The sequence below is a fragment of the Lacerta agilis genome, chromosome 1 (assembly GCF_009819535.1).
Source record: "Lacerta agilis isolate rLacAgi1 chromosome 1, rLacAgi1.pri, whole genome shotgun sequence".
Classification (NCBI taxonomy): Eukaryota; Metazoa; Chordata; class Lepidosauria; order Squamata; family Lacertidae; genus Lacerta; species Lacerta agilis.
In genome coordinates, this window is record NC_046312.1 from 103718376 (window position 1) to 103740794 (window position 22419).

The window sequence follows — 22419 nt, forward strand, 5'->3', positions numbered from 1 at the left end:
TGATTTCAATTGAATTTATTTTTTCCTAAATTATTTATTTATTTATTTATTTAATATACTGCCCTTCATCACAAGATCTCAGGGCAGTTTACCTCAATATAAAATACAAGGTAAAAACATGAGTACTGTAAATAGATAAAAGCAAAGCAACAAGGCTATAACCCACTAGTTATTTAAATAATGTCTCAACTATGTACAGTGGAAGGGGAAGGAAGAGAACCTATAAATTGCACATGTGTATACTACAAACACACACACACACACACACACACACACACACACCTTCTTTGCCTTTTCTTGCATTCCTATGGTGCTAATGCCTGCCACTGTATAACTTTTCAGAATTAGGATAGACTACTGCACTCACAGAACAGGTACTGACATGACAAAAATGCATTGAGATTCCTCTTGCTAGGTTAAATTATTAAGGCTCTTCCTCAAACAAGAATTACTGGATAATCCTAAAACAATCTCTCAACTAGCCATTTGCTTGCAAAATTGGCAGAAAGCCAGGGCATCAGTAACCGTAAAATACTGTCTTTTAATTAAGATAACAATTACAGGGGGAGGGGGTTGTTTCAGCATGAACATTATTTGTTCCCTGGCTATAAAAGGATTGTAGTAACTTTAAGCTATTATTTATTATTATCCTAAATCCCATTTTCACATACCTTAATGCACCGATTACACATTACTTCCAATGTGTTTGGTGAGCCAAGCACCCGCAGGCTGTGTCAATGTGAGTCATCTTTGTCCGTGGGGTGGGGTGCAAAGCAGGTTGTATCCTGCCTTGCCATCATGCATTAGACATAATTTTATAAAGGCACATGAAGGATCTTATGTTCCTTAATCAAACCAGTGAGAGAGAAAAAAAAACTTTTTTAAAAAAGTAGGAATATACAATTAAAGCTGCAACTCTGTACACACTAACCTCAGAGTAAACCCCATTGAACTGAGGAGTATGCACCTTAAAGCTGAATTCCCATACAAGACATACCTGGTATTAAGTCCCACTGAACCCAGTAGAACTTGCTTTGTACTTAAAATATGTACAAATGTGCTTTACGAGGCCTTACACTTTTAAAAAATTAAGAATGCTGAATCTCATAGCAGACCTAGTTGTGCTTATTATAGAATATCTGCCACTCAAACACACTCAGCAATTGTTACTTTCTCGATGGCAGTTATGCAGGGGATGTGCATTGTGTTTCTGAAGCATTCCCAAAAGTCCCCAAAGGAGAGAGCAGTCATTCACTGGGGGAAAGCCCCAATTATCAGCAGCTGGAGCATGTGAGTGGCACATAGTTCTTCCTTCTTCTTTTTAGGACAGCTTGCATTTGGATCCATCTGAGACTCCATATTGTTGCTTTGCTTGGAAAAGTTCTGAGGGATCTGGGAGAAAGAGAGTATGCATAACTTGACTCTCTTCTCCAAATAATTCCCATGAAATACAAATTACAAAAGAATTGCATAGAGGCTCTGGGGGAAGAAATGAGAAAAATGAGAAAAATACCAGAGAAAGAAAAACAAATGAAAGGAAATTGCTTGAATATAAACGAGGACCCAATAACTAAGTAGGATATGAGACAACAGACAAACTATTTCAACCAATTTCCACATAATTCTAAAACAAACTATATTTCAAAAAGTTGTTGAGCAAAAACGACACTGCTGACATGGAAACTGCATGCAGCTGCAGTATTCAGTATATATCCAGACGTATGGCAACCCTAACAGAGAGCCAGTGTGGAGTACTGATTTGAGTGTTGGACTAGGACCTGGGAGATGAGGGTTCACACCACTGCTCAGCTATGAAGCTCACTAGATGACCTTGGGCTAGTCACCGTCACATACAGACATACTTTTATTTGTATGCTGCCTTTCCATAGTTCAAACCATGCTCAAGGTGGCTCACAACATGATTACAACATAACAAACATCAGAAAAATGCACAACCAAGTTGAGCAATTTCCACATTAATCATAGTGAGATCCAAAATAAAGATAACAAAAAATTAACAGCAATAACAGCAACATCTCTCCCACACCAGCAAAACTCCCTAAATAACACTCCAGCCCTACAGTCTGTTCAGCAGCCTCAGCTTTTGTAGCCAGAGTCATTCAGGGGGTCCTGCTGTCCCTGGCCAGGTGGAAGATGCCTGCAAAGCAGGGAGCAAATATTCCAGGACTCTCAACCTAACCTACCTCACAGCCAGTGTGGTGTAGTGGTTAAGAGTGGTAGACTAGTAATCTGGGGGACCGAGTTCTCGTCTCCGCTCCTCCACATGCAGCTGCTGGTTGACCTTGGGCTAGTCACACTTTTCTGAAGTCTCTCAGCCCCACTCACTTCACAGAGTGTTTGTTGTGGGGGAGGAAGGGGAAGGAGAATGTTAGCCGCTTTGAGACTCCTTTGGGTAGTGATAAAGCGGGATATCAAATCCCTCCTCCTCCTCCTCCTCCTCCTCTTCTTCTTCTTCTTCTTCTTCTTCACCACCACAGGGTTGTTGTGGGGATTAGAACCATATACAAAACCTTGAGCTCTTTGGAGAAAAGGAGGGGGAGCCTGATTGGATCTCAGCCTCTTAAGATGCATAAGCACTTCCCCCTATTCCAAATACCGTACAGTACTGTGGTTCTCAATGCAGTAAGAAAACTGTGTCACAGGTATGACTGTTTTCCAAGCAGTTCTCTTGACACAATGGCATCTTGCGTACAAAATCTGTTCTAAAATATAGAAGAACTTTATCAAGTGCACGACTGAATGCACAGCGTTAAGTCCTTGGGAGTCATTTCAAGAGAACTCCATTCTGAAGTTGTGTGTGTGTAGATGGCAAGACTAAAACATTGGCTCACTTTTTACAGATATTTGCATAGAGTTAATTACCCTGCTACTGTTACTTCATCCAGAGCATTCAGTTGATTATTAGGTGACTTTCCCCCCTTTCATTTCTATGCTGCTTTATATTTTTAAGAAAAAAACCTCAAAGCGATTTACAGCCTGTATTAAAACATCAAGTAAAACATTTGAGAATAAAACATTACTCAAGAAGGTATACATTTAAAGCACCATAATAAACAGGAAACTAAAATATTATCGTAAAGATTTCAAAACAAAAGGTCAGCTACAGAATGCACATTTACTGCAGCAAGGTTAGCAACAATAAAAACTTCAGGGTTGGGGGAGCAAAATAAACTGGTAACAGCAAATACTGTACAGCAAAATTTCTAGTGGCTGCCATTAAAATAAGGGCCACAGTGATGCTACCAAATTTTACAATTTAATCAATTTCCTATTTATTTTGGCAATTTTGTCTGCTCAGCAAAAACATTTTAAGATCACACCTATAGCAATGTACACAATCAGAGTAACACACCTTCAGGACCTTCGCCCTTCAGCCACTGGAGAGTTGGCAGTACTGTAAAGAGAAACTCTTTCCCACATGGTTCAAAGTAAAATGTATTATTGCCTTGAGTCACAAGACAATTATTCACACTACATACATGAATGTAGAGATGTTGGTGCATCACAAGCTATACACTAATAACGAACCTGGTCTTAGGAGGTTGTACTTAAAATCATGGACGTAGCCAGGTTGTATATTGGGGGGGGGGCACTGATGCGATTAGTCAGTTATTTATTTTTATTTGTTTACTTGATTTAGGGCAGGTGTTGGGAAGGTTTACCTTGCCTGGGCCGGTTCACTCCAGGGGAGATCCCTCCATGGACCGGATCGAACACACACCCGCGATTTCTGGCAGATGCGATATCTGGTTCTGCATCTGTGCAGACACGATTTCCAGCACCACGGAAGCCAGTCCCCACACTGCGCCATGCCGGTTTAGCACAGTGCGCGGAGACTTGCCGAGCAGGCGGTTTGGTTCGGGGGCGGCTCATGGGCCAGTTAAACGACGCCCATGGGCCGTTTGTGACCCATGGGCCTTAGGTTACCGACCCCTGATTTAGGGGGTGCAGCTGCAACCCCCCTGCAGCCCCCCCTGCTAGGCCATGATCAAAATGGTAAGAGAGACACAAACTAAAGAAAGATTCACACAAAACTGCTGTTTTATATTTGTTTTATGGTTATCTTTTGTAGGTTATCTTGAAAATCTCTATGAATAAAATTATGTTTTTGTGTTGTTTTTTTAAAAAACCAACTGCTGGATGCTGGTGGCTATTTATCTGTCTACACACATACACATTTCTCTGAGAAAGTATGGGAATGAGTCATGCCAGAGTGTGGCCTTGAACTGGCCCACCACAGCTGGCATTCCAACTCTGAACAGAAATCAACGGAGGGAGGGAAGGGCAACTTGGAGAGACAAACCCAAGCACAAATAATGCAATTAAGGCCAACATTTCCATTACACTGACACTAAAGCTGCCTTGATACGTTTGTGCTTCTTGACGCACACGCGCATTTATGTCTCTCAGAGCTTGCGCGCTAAAAACTGGCTGTGGACTTGGAGCCCTTCGAGGCCAAACTCAGAGGAACCCCAGCCCCTTTTTTGTCTTGGTGTTTTGTTTTGTTTTTTAGCAGTTAGAAGCTGGCAAAAGTTTTTCTAGCTCTCTCTCCCCTTCCCCGCCCCTTTCCACCGCTGGCAGCAACGCCCCTCCTCTCCGCACTGCCTCCTCCCCATAAAGGAGGAGCAACCGACGGAGTGAGCAGAACGCAGTCCGTAGCATCGCCCGTTTGTTTCGCAGTGCGCGCTTTGCATAGCCATCATGACCAAGACTGAAATGTCCGCGCCGGCCTCCCCGTTGAAAGTGGGGCGCTCCCCCGCAGGTAAGCAGGCAGGTTCTCGGAGGGAGGGCGGGAAGCTTAGCTGCGGGCTGGCGGTGACCTGTCGGTGGCTGGAGAGCCGTTCAGCAACCACGCTTACTCAGGAGGGGGCTAGTGAATGCATTCGGGTTTGCAAGGATAGGTTAGGTAAGCAGGGCTAGGACTGCAGCCTTGCCTTTGGTGCATTTCAGCACAACCCCCCCCCCCTTTGGAGATGTTTGTTCCCTCAACAACAAAAAACGTAGTTTTCTTGAACGACTCTGCCAATAGCTAGGAGTGAGGCAGGGTGTTACTGGCTCCTAATCTTTTGTGCGTCACCTAACTGGAATTTATTCCCCCCAAAAAATAAACGTCGGTGAAGAAAAGACGAGCCTCGAGGTTGTAAACAGTGGCGCAATAATGCTCCTCTCCGCCCACCTTGGTGGGCGTGTGCTTCCCTCGCTGCCCTGTAAGTGTAGCTGTTATGTCATCCTGTGGTAAAAACTTTCCTCCCCGCCTCCCCAGATGCGTACGAGGGCCGAACTGCGCACTAGGCTAAGTGGGTCATTAGAAACTACGACAGGTCCCTCCCCTCCGCGCTGATAGGCGGCGGCGCGCAATGCAGCTAGGCGGGCGCGAGGCCTCCAGAACGGCTCTCCCATTGAGTGTGATTTAAAGAGCACTTAAACTAGCAAGCCTTAGCAGTGGACCGTGCACGCTTGCTGTTCTCTTAGTACAGGCAGTTCTGCATCTCTAGAGCTGCTCCCATTTGGAAGCTCGGATGTAACAGAGCTTGTTTACCCCTCAAAGAGTTGCTGCAAACTTCAGACGTCTTCTAACACAGGTAGAAACATTCAGGCTTCAGAGTTATTGGCCTGTTGTTTGTAGTTAACAAATATGTAGTTATTCCCAGGGCTTTTTTAGGGTGGAACTTACCGGAACTTAGTTCCAGCAGCTCTCAAGTCGGTTCCAGAACCATTCAAGTGGGTGCCATTGGCATTCAAAGAGAAACATTGATGGCGAATTCTGGCACCTCTTTTTCCAGAAAAATAGCACTGGTTATTCCTGATTAGCAGTGGACACAGCAGTGACTCCTGAAATTTGCTGCTTCCTTGTAACAGTGATTAGTTAATAGTATTGCGACTTGTTGATGAGGTGTTTGAAAATCAAGGTGGTTAACAAAAACGTCATAGGTAAAAATATGAAAGTGAGGCTGCCTAGTCATCACTATACCCTGTGTGTAAAAACTAATGTTTCCTCTAGCTAAGAATCAAAGCACTAGGCAGTTCAAAAGTCATAAGTGTTTTTACTTTTCTTGGTTCCGACCAATTACCGGTAGTGGTGAGCCAGGTTGCTCCCCAGAGCAAGACGGTTTGAGCATATTACACCAATCCTGATTTGACTGCACTGGCTACCAAATAGTTTCCAGGCCCAATTCAAAGTGCTAATTTTGACCTATAAAGCCTTAAATAGCTCAGGTCCACAATACCTAATATGAAACTAGCAGGACCCTGAGATCATCTTCTGAGGCCCTCCTTCATGTGCCGCTTCCTCAAGAGGTCCAGAGGGTGGCAACACAAGAACAGGCCTTCTCTGCAGTGGCTCCCCATCTGTGGAGTGCTCTCCCCAGGGAAGTTCGCCTGGTGCCTTAATTATACACCTTTAGGCGCCAGGCAAAAATGTTCCTTTTTAACCAAACCTTTGGTTAATTTGATTGACATCCTATGCCCTTTTAAATTGTGGGGGGTTGGGGGGTGTTATTGGGTGGCTTTTATTTTGATTATGTGGTTTTATATTTTGATTTTATTCTGTGAACCACCCTGAGACCTCCGGGTATGGGGCAGTATATCAATTCAATAAATAATAAATTATTATTATTATTATTATTAATAGGGCTGTGATTGAAAACAAGAGTGAGAGATTGTGGTAGTGAAGAAGACTGGATTAGGAGCAAGGCAATCTCAAAAAGAGACAATTGCACATACTTTTGTAACCAAAGAAAATCTTTAATATAAAATATTTAAATAAAATAAAACCCCTGCTCAAGGAATGAAGATTGAGCCAGTAGATATATTTCAGCCTGGCCTATCTTGCAAGATTGTTATGACGGTGAAAATAGGCATTAGTTTACCAGCTGCACCAGGAATCAATCAAATCTTGTAAAAATTACAGCGTTTTTTCTAATAGGAACTCAATCAATCAATCCAAGTCTTCCATATCTGAATGTCTAATAAAAAACTGCATTTCACCTCTTTTAACCACTCTTGTGCATGAAGCTCATATCCAGAACTATTTTGTTTCTTTGTTTATTATTAATTCAGTTTATTTCCCACTCTTTCTTCTGAAGAAGCCCAGGTACTATTTACTTAATAAATTTATACCTTGCCTCTCCACAGAAATGTTTGAGGTAACTCACACAAATAAAATACGTACCGGTAATGAAATAGGTTCCATTTAAAACTAAAACTGAAAACAAAAGTGCAGACAAGACACCTTCCGAAAAGGAGGGGGGGGGCAAATGAAAAGGACTTTATTTGTTTCCCAAAAAACAAGTCCAGGCAGCAGAGGTACAAGGTTACAAATATGCCTTCGTGTGAGGGAATTTAACCCAAGTTAAATTTAAGTCTCTGCTTAATCTGGCAGTTTTTAGATCTAATGCCTTGTATGATATGGAAAAACAGTAATTTATTTCGACAATTATATCTGAAATATCTTTAAGTTCTTTTAAAGATGAGTTTGTTTGACATTGCTCAACATTGAAATTATTGTTGACTTCCGGCGGCGACGCCATCGCCGGGTGGTCGAAGGCTGCTTCGGGTCCGAAGCGCCTTGTCCATCCCGGGGGTTAGGAGCCGCGCTACCGCAGCGCGCGGCTCCGGTTGGGGTGCGGGAAGAGCGTCCCGCACCCTGGGCTCCCCGGCTGCGCCCGCGGAGGCTCCGAACCCTTCCCCTGCCCCCCTGTAAAGGGGGAGTGGGGGTGAAGGGACAACCGGAGCCGGGCTTCGGGGACATGCCCCAACCGGGATGCAAATGCGGCGACAGAGCCCGCGGTGAGCGTCTAAGTTCTACCTGTGAAGAATGGAGCTAAAGGAACCCGGTGGTCGTGAGTAAAGAATTTGAGTGAAATCGTGCTTTTGGGACGATCCGGGGGGAAGGAGAAGGGCAGCCTGCCTCCCTCCCTTCGAGCTCAAGAATCTAACCAATCTGAGTGATTACTGCTACAGAACTGGCTATAATGTATTTAAAATTGACACATGAGACTGGCAAACTTTTCTTTCGGGAAGCTAATTAGAGGAAAATATCTCCATTTAAAGTTGCGGTATTTGCGCTCCAGTTCAGGAAAATGGCGACGAACAAAGAGGGGAGTAGAAATATGACACCCACTTCCTCCTCCTCTGCCAGTATGCTGGGTTTCGTCCTTGAACTGGTATTGAACTCTGGATTAACGGATGAACAGAGACTCACTGCCTTGAAGGTGGAATTGCTTTGTAGAAAAGTCAAAGTCTTGTGTGGGGGTCTGAAATGGAACCAATTGCCCACAGAGGAGGCTTTTAAAACTTTTGACACTTTGGAAGAATCCCTTGCCAAGGAGCTGAGAGGGCTGATGAGTGAGCTACTTCGGAGAAGAAACTCGCTTTCTGGGGGTGGCAGCCCCAAGGCGACGTCAAGATTTTTTATATCCAGTCCCCGAGGTGTGAGCTCGGGGGCCAGGGACAGAGAATTAAGGTATTTACAAGAAGAAAAGGAATGTTACAAAGAACCGAAGAAGCTGAGAGATGATGAGATGGATACCTCTGAACTCGTGGCAAGGAGAGGTTTGGACTGTGCCTGGATCTGTGGACGTTTGGAGAGGGAAGTTACATGGAAGTTTAGTGTTGAAACCACCAGGAGAAGAATAATGGACAGAGGGGGTGTGGGGTGAAGCATTAAGTAATACTTAAGGTAGCCTGATATGGTAAACCGAAATCGGAGGGTGAATACTGTCAACAATTTTCTGTTATATTTTTTATTTGAACATGAAAGGAGATATTTCAAGTTATCATGTTATTAGCAGCAATCTTAAGGATAGAAGAGATAGATTTGATCGAATAAGCTGTGAAGATCAGTGAGGTGGAGTATAAGTAAAGTAAATTTAAGTGGATTATGTTTATGGAATAAGAGGATTGAGATCAAGATGTAGTGATGTATTTTTAGTAAAATGTTGAAGATATAATTGATAGTAACTACACAACTGAATTTAACTTCTTTTTCTTTGTTAGGAGAAATGGCTATAAAATAGACTTAGGATATAAACTCGAAGGTGAAAAGGCAGGGGAAGTCAATAGTCAAGATACGGAAATAGAAATTTTTTTTTTCCTAGAAAGATGCAATGAGAAAACTTGACACTGTTTGTATTTGTTCTATGTGTTTTGCATTTGTTTAATTGTAGGTGTGGGTGTGGGTATATGTTGTTATAGAAAAATGCCAATAAATTCTTATAAAAAAAAAAAAAAAACATTGAAATTATTGTTGCCAGGTCATCTGCAGCTTTAATTACTGCTAATTGGTTTTATAATTGACAGGCACGTTAACAGAGCATAATTACTACTTGGGATAATGCAGTCAGTCAAATGCATCGTACCAGCACAAGAAGTACCTCTTTATTCTGAACTATTTGTGAAAGATAAATGCAAACATTATTTGTCCTGGGGTATGCTCAGATCTGAGATGGGCAGAGGTGGCTACTTGGAGGCCAAATCTAGACTACAAAAGGTTTTGTTAGAACCCCGAAGACTCCAGCTTACTACTACTTTTTATATGATTTATGTAAGACTGAAGGCAAAAACACTAAAAGATAAATCTTCTCTCCCCATATTTTGCAATGTTAACCAAACCCTTTCAATGATAGATTTAACTTTTCCAAGCTTGATGGCAAGGACTGTTAAAGTTTTCTAAATAAGTGCAACATGTCCATTCTTAAGATGCATGGGAGCTGCAGTACAAATGTGTGGGACAGCAGTTGTACTATGGGTCTTCCCCACCTACATTCCTCCCTACTGGTAGGAAAGCAGGTAAAGGTAAAGGGACCCCTGACCATTAGGTCCAGTCGTGGACGACTCTGGGGTTGTGGCGCTCATCTCGCTTTATTGGCCAAGGGAGCTGGCATACAGCTTCCAGGTCATGTGGCCAGCATGACTAAGCCTCTTCTGGCAAACCAGAGCAGCGCACGGAAACGCCGTTTGCCTTCCCGCCAGAGCGGTACCTATTTATCTACTTGCACTTTGTGCTTTTGAACTGCTAGGTTGGCAGGAGCAGGGACTGAGCAATGGGAGCTCGCCCAGTCACGGGGATCCAAACCGCCGACCTTCTGATCGGCAAGCCCTAGGCTCTGTGGTTTAACCCAAACGGCCACCCGCGTCCTTAGGAAGGCAGAGTCATGAGTCATATGCAATTAATTAGTATTTTATTAGTGACTATGGCATTGACCCATACTGCAGCTGTGTGGGATACAAACAAAAGGAAGCACCTTTCTCTTTGTGCATGGGTGTATAAGTGGCTTAATATCATAGCTGTGAATGGCATGTAAACATCTCCGCTTGCACCAACCTGGCAGCAGTACATATAAATTCATGAATGTTCTCTTCATCGTATCTAAAGTGATCATGTTAACAGTGTAGCCTAAGACCCACTGTACACCTGGGCAATAGTTCAATGATAAGAAGAGCACATGGTTTGTACCTGTTGGTTAGACGGTTCATTCCGTAACATAGGCAGATTGGACTGGGAAAGATCTTGGACAGCTGCTGTCAGTCAGTGATGGACTATACCAAGCTAGATGGACCAATGGTCTAACCTGGTACAAGGCTACTTACTGTGTACTTGAGGAGTACGAGTGCTCCAGAGTAAGTGTCTTGTGAATTAAAATCTGTATCTTTGCCCGCCATTCTAAATATGTATTTGGCAACGTATATCTTGCATAATGTGAAACAGATCAATTGCTTGGGGGTTATCTGCCAGTCACACATGTTATCACTGCTTTCCTCTACAGTCAAAGCTGGAGGTATGAGAGTTGCCAAGAAGCTGGAGAATGCACCTGTTGAAAAAAGTGCCAAAATCCCAGGGAGAGAGAAGACTAGGTACGTGTGCGGTAGTGACTTGTCACGGTGTTAATTAGAATGACTAGGTAGTGAATAAGTTCAGGTTAGGGGGAAAGAGGATGCCCTTCAGTTATTTATTTATTTATTTTCTATTTATTTTAAAAAAATGAATGAATATACAGCTGTATCATTAAAAAAAAATCGGAGATATATCAACTTATATTGTACATAGTATTACTGGCAACAATACCGTTGCAGCAAGCAATTAAGGTAAAGCAAAGAAAACCACCTGTTCCAGGCTCGTACCAGTGGGAATCCAAGTGGTAAACTTGTGCACATATGCCGTTTTGACGGACAGGAAGCTCTGTGCCAGACACTGGAATCATTCCACAGACAGAGGTTGTCAGAGCTGTTTTAGGCTGAGTGGAGGGAGACTTTGGCCACATCCAATCTCTTCCCTCCTCTGCACAGTAAATAGGGAGTTTGGATTGCAGCCTTAGCATCAGGATGAAGCCTGTTCCCTAAAATTCCAGAATCAATACAAAATAGTCTCTTGGTTTGTTCTGCATTTTCCTCTTTCAAATGATAGCACAATAAATAACTGGCCCTGCAGACTTTTGTGACAAAGGTGGGATAGCTTAGTGAAGGCTTATACGATACATGAGGCAAAATTCATACTCTTTTGTTTTTATCCAAAATGAAGTGCATAGAGAGTTGGAAATAGGTGCTTATAAAATTCTTTGGCAGCCTTGAGAAGTTGCCAATAATGCAATTGTGTGGAAAATCCTCTTTTTACTTTCGTCTGGGGCAAAAGTTTATTATTTATAGTAAAACCACACATGCATTAAAAAAAGCCCCATTGTGGTCTTCCTTTCACCTTGCAAACACTATTCCTGGAACTGAGCTGATAGCGTTCACTTCCTCTGCACAGAACTAGTAAGCAAAAAGCCTATAAAACAACCTGCTGCCATTAGGAAGTGGCTATTAAATGGGGGGGGGCTATTTTAAGATGTGCTTGCTGAAATCTGCCGGGGGCTCAATTGTAGCTTAATCTTCTGGCTTCACAGCACAAAAGGAGCCTGTTTACACCATTTGTTATCCTGGGACAACAACCCCAGCCATTCCACTGGGCTGTTGGAAAGAGAGAGGTGGTTCTGCAGAGCAGCTCCCATAACTTTACAGAAAGCAGCAACTTCAGGCTCCTTCCTCCTCTTGCAACCTTTGATTTCCAGCTTGTCCATAATAATTCCCTAACTATGAGACAGTGCCTAAGTTTTCTTTTTTTCCTTCCTCACTCTCGGTTACTTTTCCTTTTGTGCCGTGTCTTTTAAATTGAAGGCCTAAGGGCAGAACTGTCTCATCACTGGCGCTTGTATCTTGCTGTGGGGGTGAAAAGTAGGATAAAAATGCTTTAAATAAATAGCATCCCAGAAATCATTCATCCCTAATACAATTGCATGTACAAGAGATCAGCTGCACCTTGTACTCGTCTGTTCCATCTCTACATAAGTAAGAACTGGTTAATATTACATATAAATTATGTAGAATACTTGGAAGTAAGAACAATGCACATGTGATTTTTGGTTCTTACACACTTGCAGTAGAAGTATAGATTTGGTTGCGTCCTGCCTTTGGTGAAAAACTGTATTTGCATATTGACTTACTCATCTAGGTGCTATTCTCTCTCAGAGCTTGGTCAGTCCTCTGATTTAGACCTTGATTGTATCCAAAGGAGTGCTGAATATGTTACCTATCTCTTCCCCATGGCCTTCTGGCACTGTTTGATCCAAAGACAATACACTGATCTATGCAAGATTAGCAATGACTTGGCTGAGTGTCAAATTTAGCAAAGGGGTTAGCTCTTGACTTGTGTGCTTGGTTTTTGTTTACTATGTAGTAGCTGTTGTGGGGTGGGGGGTCTGGATTGAGACCAGGAAGACGAGATTTAAATTATTTCCCTTACCATCAGTCTCATTCTGGATTTTAGACACTGCAGCTGCTATTTAGTAAACAGGATACAAGCCCACGAGGACCAGACATGTGCTTAATGCAACATCTAGGTTGTCTCTGAATTAATATAAGCAGAGCAAATTGCTCTGCAGGTTAGGATTGGGTGGGGGAGAATTTAACAAACAGCATGAAGGGTCTGGGAAGATTAAAGCCCTGGTTAACTTTCTTTTCCTTACCCCACAGCTCTCTTAACGTCATGAAAATGCAAAGCATGAATATTCTGCTTTCAGATGTGCTGGATAAAGTAAGTACACATGAACAGGACACATTACAAAGTTGCCTTCAAGATTTCTCATGTATATGGATTATACCTGAATGATAATTTTTTAAAAAGAAACCTTCAAAAAAGGTAGCAGTCTTCATCTGTTGTAGCAAAATCAGCAATGAGCCTCGAGACACTTTAAAGTATGACAGATTTTTTGTGGACTTGAGCCCACTTCACCAGATGCATGAAGGTGTTGTCCTTAATTGGCAGAAATATAAAATACATGGGTATAAAGGAAGCAGCAGGACAAAATGGCCATGAAAGGGAAGGTATACTCTGACAATTCTTTGTAAAGCTTAAAACGTATACAAGGTAGGTACAGTGATTATTTGCAAAAGCAGTAATATGCACTAGCCAGGAATTTGTAATCACAAATTACTGCTACTGTGAATGGACACTGTACTTGTGCACTTGTAACCAAACCATGGTATTGCTAAGCCAAACCATGGGTGAATGTGAACAGACAAGTATGTGGTACTAGCAGCAAAAATTGCAGCAACTTTTTTTCTTTCCTCAGTCTTGCTGCTGAACTTCCCAGAGCTAAGTCATGGTTTAGCTTTGCATTGCGTCCAACCTGGGTTCATGGTTTGTCCAGGGAAGACAAACTACTGGTAGGTGTCTGGTTTTGAACACAGCACTATTCCAGGCTACGGCTAGGCTTTGGGGAGTGTGTCAGCAGCAGGGCTAAAGGAGGAGCAGAGTGGCCATGACTCTTTTTGTGAGTATTTGTATGCTTGTTCACACTTAGTTATGGTTTGATGTATCATCATGTGCAAACTAGGCCAATTGTATTTCATTGCTATCGGGACTCATTGTTCACCATTTTTTTGAGTTTATGCACATGCACACACAATTCCAACTGAGGGTAACTCTTCATGTATCTGATGAAGTCTACTGTAGTCCATTAAAGCTTATGCCACAGTAAATATGTTGGGTTTTAAAACGTCACAAAGCTGCTTGTTAGATCTTGAATGGGTGCTGAATGGGGGGAGGGGGAGAATCAAGGATTGCCCCTCCTACCCATGGCTTCCTTTGTCTGAAACACAGCAAAATGTGGTCTCATCAGATGAAGAGAACTTGCTGAGAAGACAGGACTGGTAATAATTAAGGCACCGCTCAAACTGCACTCTACACTTGGACCACTGCATGATGTTGTTTGCTTGCTAAATATGAACAAACTGAACTAATCTTTTTTATGTGTGGCCATTTGAAGCCTTAGTATATTGCAAGAAGGATTAATTTGTATATAATTTTATTAAGTTTTCTGTTTTTCAATTTAAAATATTCATTTTACACCCTTAAGATATCAGTGACTTCCCTCCTTCTCTTTCCATGGTTCATTTTACATATCATAAATCCTTGCATATTTTACAAAAACTATACAATTCAGTATTCCATTATTGCATCCATCAAAACTTGTTTACACTGTTGAATTTATCTTCATGTTGCCAGTGTTTTCAGCTGCACACAATTATTTCCCATATATTCAATAAACGTTTTCCAATTTTCTTTAAATATATGTTCTTCTTCTCTTATTCTATATGTTAAGTCTGCGAGTTGTGCATATTTTGTCAAGTTGTCATTCTTCTTTAGTTGGGACCTCACTCGTTTTCCATTTTTGGGCTAACAAAACACGGGCCGCAGTAGTAGCATACATAAATAGAATGATTAATATGGGTTTGGGGTTTTGTTTGTTTTGCTTCAAACAGCAAGTACTTTTTTCATCTAGCTAAGTTCCTTGTGTCTTTGACAATTTCTTTTTGACATTTTTTTACAAATGAGAGAGAAAGTTCAGAACAGCTTGAAGGCTGGTATTTTGGGAGCCAGTGTGGTGTAGTGGTTAAGAGCGGTAGACTCTTAATCTGGTGAACCGGGTTCGTGTCTCCGATCCTCCACATGCAACTGCTGGGTGACCTTGGGCTAGTCACACTTTTCTGAAGTCTCTCAGCCCCACTCACCTCAGAGTGTTTGTTGTGGGGGAGGAAGGGAAAGGAGAGTGTTAGCTGCTTTGAGACTCCTTCGGGTAGTGATAAAGCGGGATATCAAATCCAAACTCTTCTCTTCTTCATTATAAAGAACAAGGGAGGCATTCATTGTAAGTTCCGGCAACTCTTTTTCTAGAAAAATAGCACTGACTTTCCTGGGGAAATGTGATTATTTCCCATAAGAAGTTGAATCATTTTGATGTTGGAGGGCTATCTGAAATGAGTTGTTGGGTATCTTCTTCCTTGCTATTTTGTTTGTTTGTTTGTTTACCCGAACACTTGTGCTTAGCCAGAAAATAAAGGGCTTTTAAGGAAGCTGAACCTTGACTAGTCGGTCGCAAGTCAAAAGCAAGGTGGGGGGAAACTTTGCCAGTGTTATTATGGTGGGCTTTGCTAGGCACACACAACAAACAAGTGTCTCTCCTTAGGAGTGTGATAGCAGGAGCTAATGCCACTTGTTTTTGGTTTCGGAGTTGGACGCCACTTAGCTGACAGTGTAGCCAGAGCATAGTAAAATAATTAGAAAACATTAAGAGTGCTTTTAGATATGGTGAACATTGTGTTAGTTTTCCTGTTCATAATTCTAGTGGCTATGTCCCAATTTCTAAAGTTCCTCTCACACTGCAGTACTTATTGCAGGGGTTACCATCTCATGTGTGCCAAGCTACTATTCCCCCCCCAATAATTTTTGTGGGGGGGGGGCAGGTCCCTCCAATGCTCCAAGCGATCAGGGGTGAAGGAGGCTGAGTGCAGAGTTGAGCGTAGCACAGCTTCTGTGGTTGGCTCCTCCTGCTGCAATAGAAAGAGGCCCCAGCACCATCGCAATGTTGTGCATGTGACGTCATACATGTGTCATGATGCTGCACCCCCCCCCCCCAATCTGTAGCGCAATTTGGCACCTCTGACTTACTGTCTTACAGAAATGGGACTTTTTGACTTATATAATGGTGCATCACACTGAATTTCATTCACACTAGAGGGCACGGTGTGACCCAACAATGAATGTCACTGGATGTCATGATACTCCTCCACACTTTCTGCACATGTGTGCTTCTGTTCCTCCATGATTCCCTCATGAAATATCAGGGAAGAACTGTATACTGGTATACTGCCCCAGATTAATGGATTATATAGTTTTCAGGAAGTCAGGTGGGGAAACATTGGGGAAACAGAATAAACTGCTGTGTGAATGTATCCTAGGCTAGCAGCCATCTCCCAGGCTTCCTTTCCTGTTGTTGACCTTGCTCCTAGGATGGGAGGTAGTGTTTATGTGCCTTTGTATCAGGCACTGGGGGCATGAAAGGGGAAAACCAGGAGAGGGGGGAGGGTAGGCAAAGACCATCATATGTCTGTTCCCCTCATCATCTGCTGCTTCCATACCATATGTTATTTAAAGGAACTAAATGTTCTTCATGTGTGGGAAGTTTCTTTGTTTGTTTAGTGTGTGTGTTTTTTGTTCGGTATCAAAATTCTGTTTTTCAATCTGTTAGCTTCATAATTCTTCCCACCATCACTACCCGCGTTTTCTCTTAATGGGTCTTTATTTCTTTTTATCATTTTGATGTTTAAATTGCAAGGTTTCTGCTGAAACGGTTGTGTTTTATTAATGTTGTAGGACTTAAAAAAAAAAAAGCGAGGGTGTTTGTGCAGAACTAATAAGCCACTTCTGCCCGGTTGAATTTTAATGCTGATGGTTTGTAGTTAGGTATTCTTTCGTTCATATTCTTAACTTTTCCCTTTTCTTCAATCTTACAGCTCAGGCATAAATTTCCAGCAACAGTCACACAACATCAAAAGCCACGGCCCACTCTGGAGAAGATTATACTGCCCAAAAGACTGTGCATTATTCATCAGCCCCGGAAATGTTAAAGATGTAGAGTAAAATATTCATATATTTGACAGACTTGCTCTTAACATAACAGCACTTAGCTAAGGAAGCAGTAAATGGACCAAATGGCTCCAGCAATATCTACTTTGTATTTCTCTTGCAATAAAAACTGTGTATGTTCAGTTTTGCATCCTACCCATGTCTTGAAATTTTGTTTGACTTTTCTTTGTTGTTGTTTTTTTGCATAGCTTCTGATTGTCCACAATACCCTTGTTTTAACATTCCCAAACCATCTTATCACAGCAGTTACTGCTTTGAACAGACAAGCAGTTTTTCTCTAGCCATAACATTGACAAGGTTATTGCCTCTTTATCCTTTCACTCCTGGGAATGTGGACACACTGGAAAAAAAGTAGGATTGCTAAGTCTTCCTAACTTCTCTAGGTAAATTGACTAGAATTTCTGATGAACCAGATAAAGGGGGTCATTTTTACCCATAAAAATGATGCTAGGGTTCAGTCCTGTTTTAAAAAAACCACCCTACCTGCCTTTGAAAGCACATCTTAATACCAGATTTGTGAGGACAACCTGTGGTTGGATAGCGGTGAAGAAGCACTGGCTTATTAATATAGGGTTAAGTCAATTTTGTATTTCTTTTTTCTTCTGGTGTGCGTTTAAACTTTTCTTGAGTTGAAGATGTAATGCTACATTTTTATTTGGGGGGAGGGTTGCTATTGCATTAGCCAACTAGAATGCAGTTTGCTGTCAGTGATGGATAAATACTTATCCATCTGGGATGACGCTATGTTTTTTGTTTTCTAGTATTTCAGCAGTGTTAGAAAATAGAAGAGAGACCATTAAGAATTCTGTTCTGTTCAACGTTAAGTGCTTGAAAGGTAACTCTTGTTTCCTATACAGTACTGTGAAAGCCAATGACTTGTTTTTTACAGACTTTAGGATCTGAATTTATTCCCAGTAACAGCTACATAGTGCCTTGTATGGGAGCTTTCTTGTGAGGAACAATTAATTGACATAACCATTGCAGAACCTCCAAGCTATACAAACATCTACAGGATGAAGAGTTTGGTGTGAATCTCGGGGTTCTGTGTGACACATCCATCACTGTCGCTTGTCTGAATTTAATACTCGCATGCAATAAAGAACATTTACTTATCTACTTACCGGTAACTCCTTAGTTTCTAGACTTGGTTTGTTGTGCTGCTTTCAGTGCTAATGCTGCTTAATTTACTAGCAGCCTGCAGCCGACCTGATCTGTGCAAGTTGATAAAAGTGCTCTTCTGTCTTCAACAAACCTGAAAGAGAGAGGTGACAAAGCAAATAGATACATTTAGGCCTAAGAAAAAGCTGGTTTTTTCCTTTTTCTATATCATTGCACTTGGTATTACATATATTCTATTCTGAATGGGTAGCAATTTTCCTAGGCAAAACATGTCTTTTTTATTCAAGGGGCCAATTTCTCACAATATGACTGGCGTGTGATGACTTAACTACTCTAATGTGTGACTGAATTGGCCCTCTGTTTTTAAACTGTTGCATAAGCATGTCTGGACCATTATGTTTTCCTGATCCTGACACAACTGGTGATTCTTAAACAAAGGAAGTATATTATAGGAAAAGCAGGAGCCCTATACAACTTACTACAAGGGGCCTGGTTTGTCATGTATTGTGTCCTACCATGTACACAACAATGGTAAATTTGGTTTAAAACTTAAGTTACCATAGCTGAATGGCATCCTTTAATATTTATTCATAAAATTACTGATCTTCAAACAACTAAGTGTGATTTGCCCCTAAAATTAGCCTGCAGGCCATAGGCTTGGAAAGTGCCAACATAATGGTATTTTTAAGGGGGGGAGTACCCTGAAATTTACAGTCCAGTTAGCTTAAAATGCTATTTTTAAATACAGAATTAGCAACCATATGAAATAACAAGCCTTGCTGGGGATATGATTTCTACAAGGAAAGGTCTCCTCTCCCCAATCTTCTGGAGTTCTAGGGGAACGTCAACAGGTGTGACGTTAAATACTTCAGCTTCTGAAAAGCTTTTGACAAAAGTCCCTCATGAAAGAATTAAACAACAGTTGCTGGATAAGGCTATCCTGGTATGGATTGCTGTCTGGTGAAATAAGAAGCAGAAAACGAGCAGTTACAGTAGAAGTAAGTTAGAAGTCGGTTCCTCCAAGCAGATTGCAAAGGATTCTAAAAGATTCTCTCCAAACTGGATGACTGGGCAACAAAATGATGTTTGCTGTAATGAGGCAGTGGGAAGAAATGCACATTGGTATTGGGGTGGGGACTCTTAACTTCAGTAATATGCTGGTGGTGTCTGTCTGACTGACAGTTACTAATAAAGATATATTGGTGGTGTGGGGGACGGGTAGTACTAGGAAGACTCCAGACCAGTAGAGACAAGGCCAGTAGTCTCATGGGCACCTTCCCTGGTCTCAAAAGAATCAGGCAGGAAGCCAGGGAGCTCAGAATACATGACCATTGGCAGGCCAGGGAATTGACCCTTTTAAGAAGTGTGCATGTCAAAAGGGATAGAACATAGGAGCAGTAGACTGGAGACAGATGCTGACAAAACCTCAGTCCATGGGCTTCTCTGCGAGAGCAGAACAAAACAGGAATATATTGGAAACGGCTGGAAGCGGTGTTAACATTATAGTCCAGCTGCAGAATTCTCCCAGCAACTGCAGTTTTCAAAGTATTCAAAGGCAGCCCCCGTGCATTGCAGTAATCTAACCACAGATTAATCAGACTATTGAAGCCAAGTTAGGGATGTGTCTCACCTACTAACAAAAGCTAGTAAAATGTAAAGTGTAGCTGAAGCCACTTGCTCCTCCAGAGCTCCTTCGGGTTTGTAGCAACCCCATCCAGAAGGTGAGATGCCCTGTGCAGAACTGCTTGAACATCCTAATACTAAACATGCTATACAAAAGCTGTTACTGTTATTTTCAATTATTGCTTGCCCCTCGCCCTAAGGATCCAGTGTGGGTTACAGCAATTGCTACATTTGGAGTAACCACATTTATAGTCCTAACTCTCTTACTTGGTAATTAGTCAATCAGTAGAATATTACCCATCTTTAAAGTTTAAGAAAAGCCCTTATACTCTTGTGAAATAGATCATATTTCACATTCTGAAATGTGGCTTCTCTATGGCTTGTTGCCAGTTTAATTAAAAAACCGTCTAATTAGTAAGTACTGAAGGAAGAGAGGCTGCACTCCACTGAATAACTGAACAGTATCTGCATATGAAAGGACAGTGGTATTTACTCACCATATCTAAATACCTAGCCAAACGCTTTTCCCACAGCACTTCATAATTGCCACATAGATGTCATACGTTCAGCATGTAAATATGTGATGATAATGAGTGACATCTGGACTCAAGATCTTTTGGAATGCATGCCAAGTCTTTGAAAGCGAATATATCAAAACATACTTCAGTTTAGATAGTTTTTTTTTTTTTTCTTTTTAGCATGGCACCATTAAATTCAAGGGTATCCCAGTTCATTCATTTAAAGCTCTGTTTCAGTTTTAAACCATCTGACCTTTACCAAGCCTTTCTTTCTAACCAGCCAAGAAACAAAGCACCATTATTTGAGGGACAGACTGATCAGATTAGTTATCTTTGCAGTGGTGGGTTTTTTGGTTGTACAGTATAGGCTATTGTGGTGGCTATTTTATCTTATTGCCACCAGAGGGTACTATATATCTACAATACATACACAGCCTCAGACAGCTAAAATTGCCTGCTGGAGATGCTCCCTCCTTTATGCATTCTTTATAATTTGTTGTCAACCCACAAATGAAACAGCTGTTGCTACACTCCCAGGTTAGTGTTATAGCAGCAAACGAGACAAATAGGAATTGGCAGTGTATAGGGCAGGCCCTTCCCCACCCCCACCACTTCCTTGCCCTTGTGGAACTACATCAGCTTAAATGCAAGAACCCTAATTTAACTTATTTGACTTCACAGTTTGTACAGGTACGGTGAAGTACACAGAATAATTCCTACAGTGTCTGCAATAGTTTAAAATGTGGTGCTTAGCTTAATTAGGCTGCATACTGAAATGGAAAAAAATGGGTTAAGTATAGCCATTTAAAGTGGAATCGAAACAAAGCTTAATTAAATATGATCAGCCATCATTGTGATCTGATATATTACTTGTTTGCTTGTTTTGTTTTTTTAAAAAATCTATACCACCCTTCTAACACCCATGCACCACTCAGGACAATAAAAATATAGAGAGGTACGAATAATAGAACAATAAAAGCAGCACTTTTTCTTCTAGAGGGATGCAGGGGTACACATACCCCTAAACATTTTGTGACTCTTTGTACTTTTGTCCATTTACTTTATTTTCCCTGATTTGAACTATTAAATGATTGTATTCCTGAGTCAAAATGAAAGTACCCCTAAACATTTTTAATTTTCCCCGATTTGAACTATTAAATGATTGTATTCCTGAGTCAAAATGAAAGTACCCCTAAACATTTTTAAAGGAAAAAAGTACTGAATAAAAGTATGTAAAATATACAACATTAAAAACCCATTTAAAAACAACGATGGCAGCAATTACAGGTAAAAATGCCCTTTAAAAGTTGCACCTGTTATTGACAAGGTACGGCCTTTCCTGGTCACTCAGGATACACAGCTTTGGAATCTGTCGCTTTACCGGACTATTCAGGTTGTAATTCTGATGAGTGGGAATGCTTCAGCACATTAACTTGTATTTTAAAAACAAAAGTTGCGTTTGAAAATGTGTGCACCTTTCATAAAGGATGCAGCATGTGCATGTTATATGAAGTATATGTGCCCAAACACAATATGCACAGCCCAGAACCCAAGCTGGATTTGTTCCTATTGATCCAGCAGGGTTCAAATCTGGAGGAGCAGCCAGAGTGGATGGAAGTGCTAATAAATGAAAGAAGCAGAATGCAGACGTATGAAACGAGGATTGGGCCGAGGGATCAGAAGCCAGGGATAAGAGAGCAGGAAAAGAAGGTGATGTTGTTTCATATATGAATTAGTTCCTATGATCTTGTTGGCACCAATACAAACAATTTCATCTCTTAATATAGATTCCGACATGGATAAAAAATATCCATTTAGAAGACTTGTTCACTAAAGGTCCAATTCTGACATTATGCTGAAGAGACCTCCTGATAATATAAGAAGGCCTTCTCCTGCAGAACAATGATATAAGGGATGAAGTGATCCTGAGAATGTGAGAACATAATTGACCTTGATGCATAATTGACTTCCATTGCTCTGGGAATATTGGTAGCTGATTACAACCGGGACTAGTCAACTTCATAGAGAAGTTGGTTTAAGCCCTGTGGCACTGGTGTCCGAAGGGAGACATTAGGTGGACCTCTCCATGTGATGGGCTAACCAGATACATGGTAAGCAGAGCTCAACTTTACTACTTGGGAGGGAAAACTCATCCTAAGGAGGTAGGAAGGATCT

The 22419-nt window shown here is 41.5% G+C and overlaps 1 protein-coding gene across 1 annotated transcript; it reads left to right on the plus strand.

Annotated features, from left to right (window-relative positions):
- The first annotated feature begins 4625 nt into the window (after positions 1–4625).
- DAPL1 (death associated protein like 1) lies at positions 4626–18104 on the plus strand. Its single transcript, XM_033165422.1, has 4 exons — positions 4626–4783; positions 10788–10875; positions 13030–13090; positions 16852–18104. The coding sequence occupies exons 1-4, from the start codon at positions 4723–4725 to the stop codon at positions 16963–16965; spliced, it is 324 nt and encodes a 107-aa protein (XP_033021313.1). The 5' UTR covers positions 4626–4722; the 3' UTR covers positions 16966–18104.
- The last annotated feature ends 4315 nt before the right edge of the window (positions 18105–22419 follow it).

Coding starts and splice junctions, on each gene's coding strand:
- DAPL1 (XM_033165422.1), top strand. CDS start 4,723: ATGACCAAGACTGAAATGTCCGCGCCGGCCTCCCCGTTGAAAGTGGGG. Junction 4,784..10,787: donor AGTGGGGCGCTCCCCCGCAG/GTAAGCAGGCAG, acceptor TTTCCTCTACAG/TCAAAGCTGGAGGTATGAGA. Junction 13,091..16,851: donor TTTCAGATGTGCTGGATAAA/GTAAGTACACAT, acceptor TCAATCTTACAG/CTCAGGCATAAATTTCCAGC.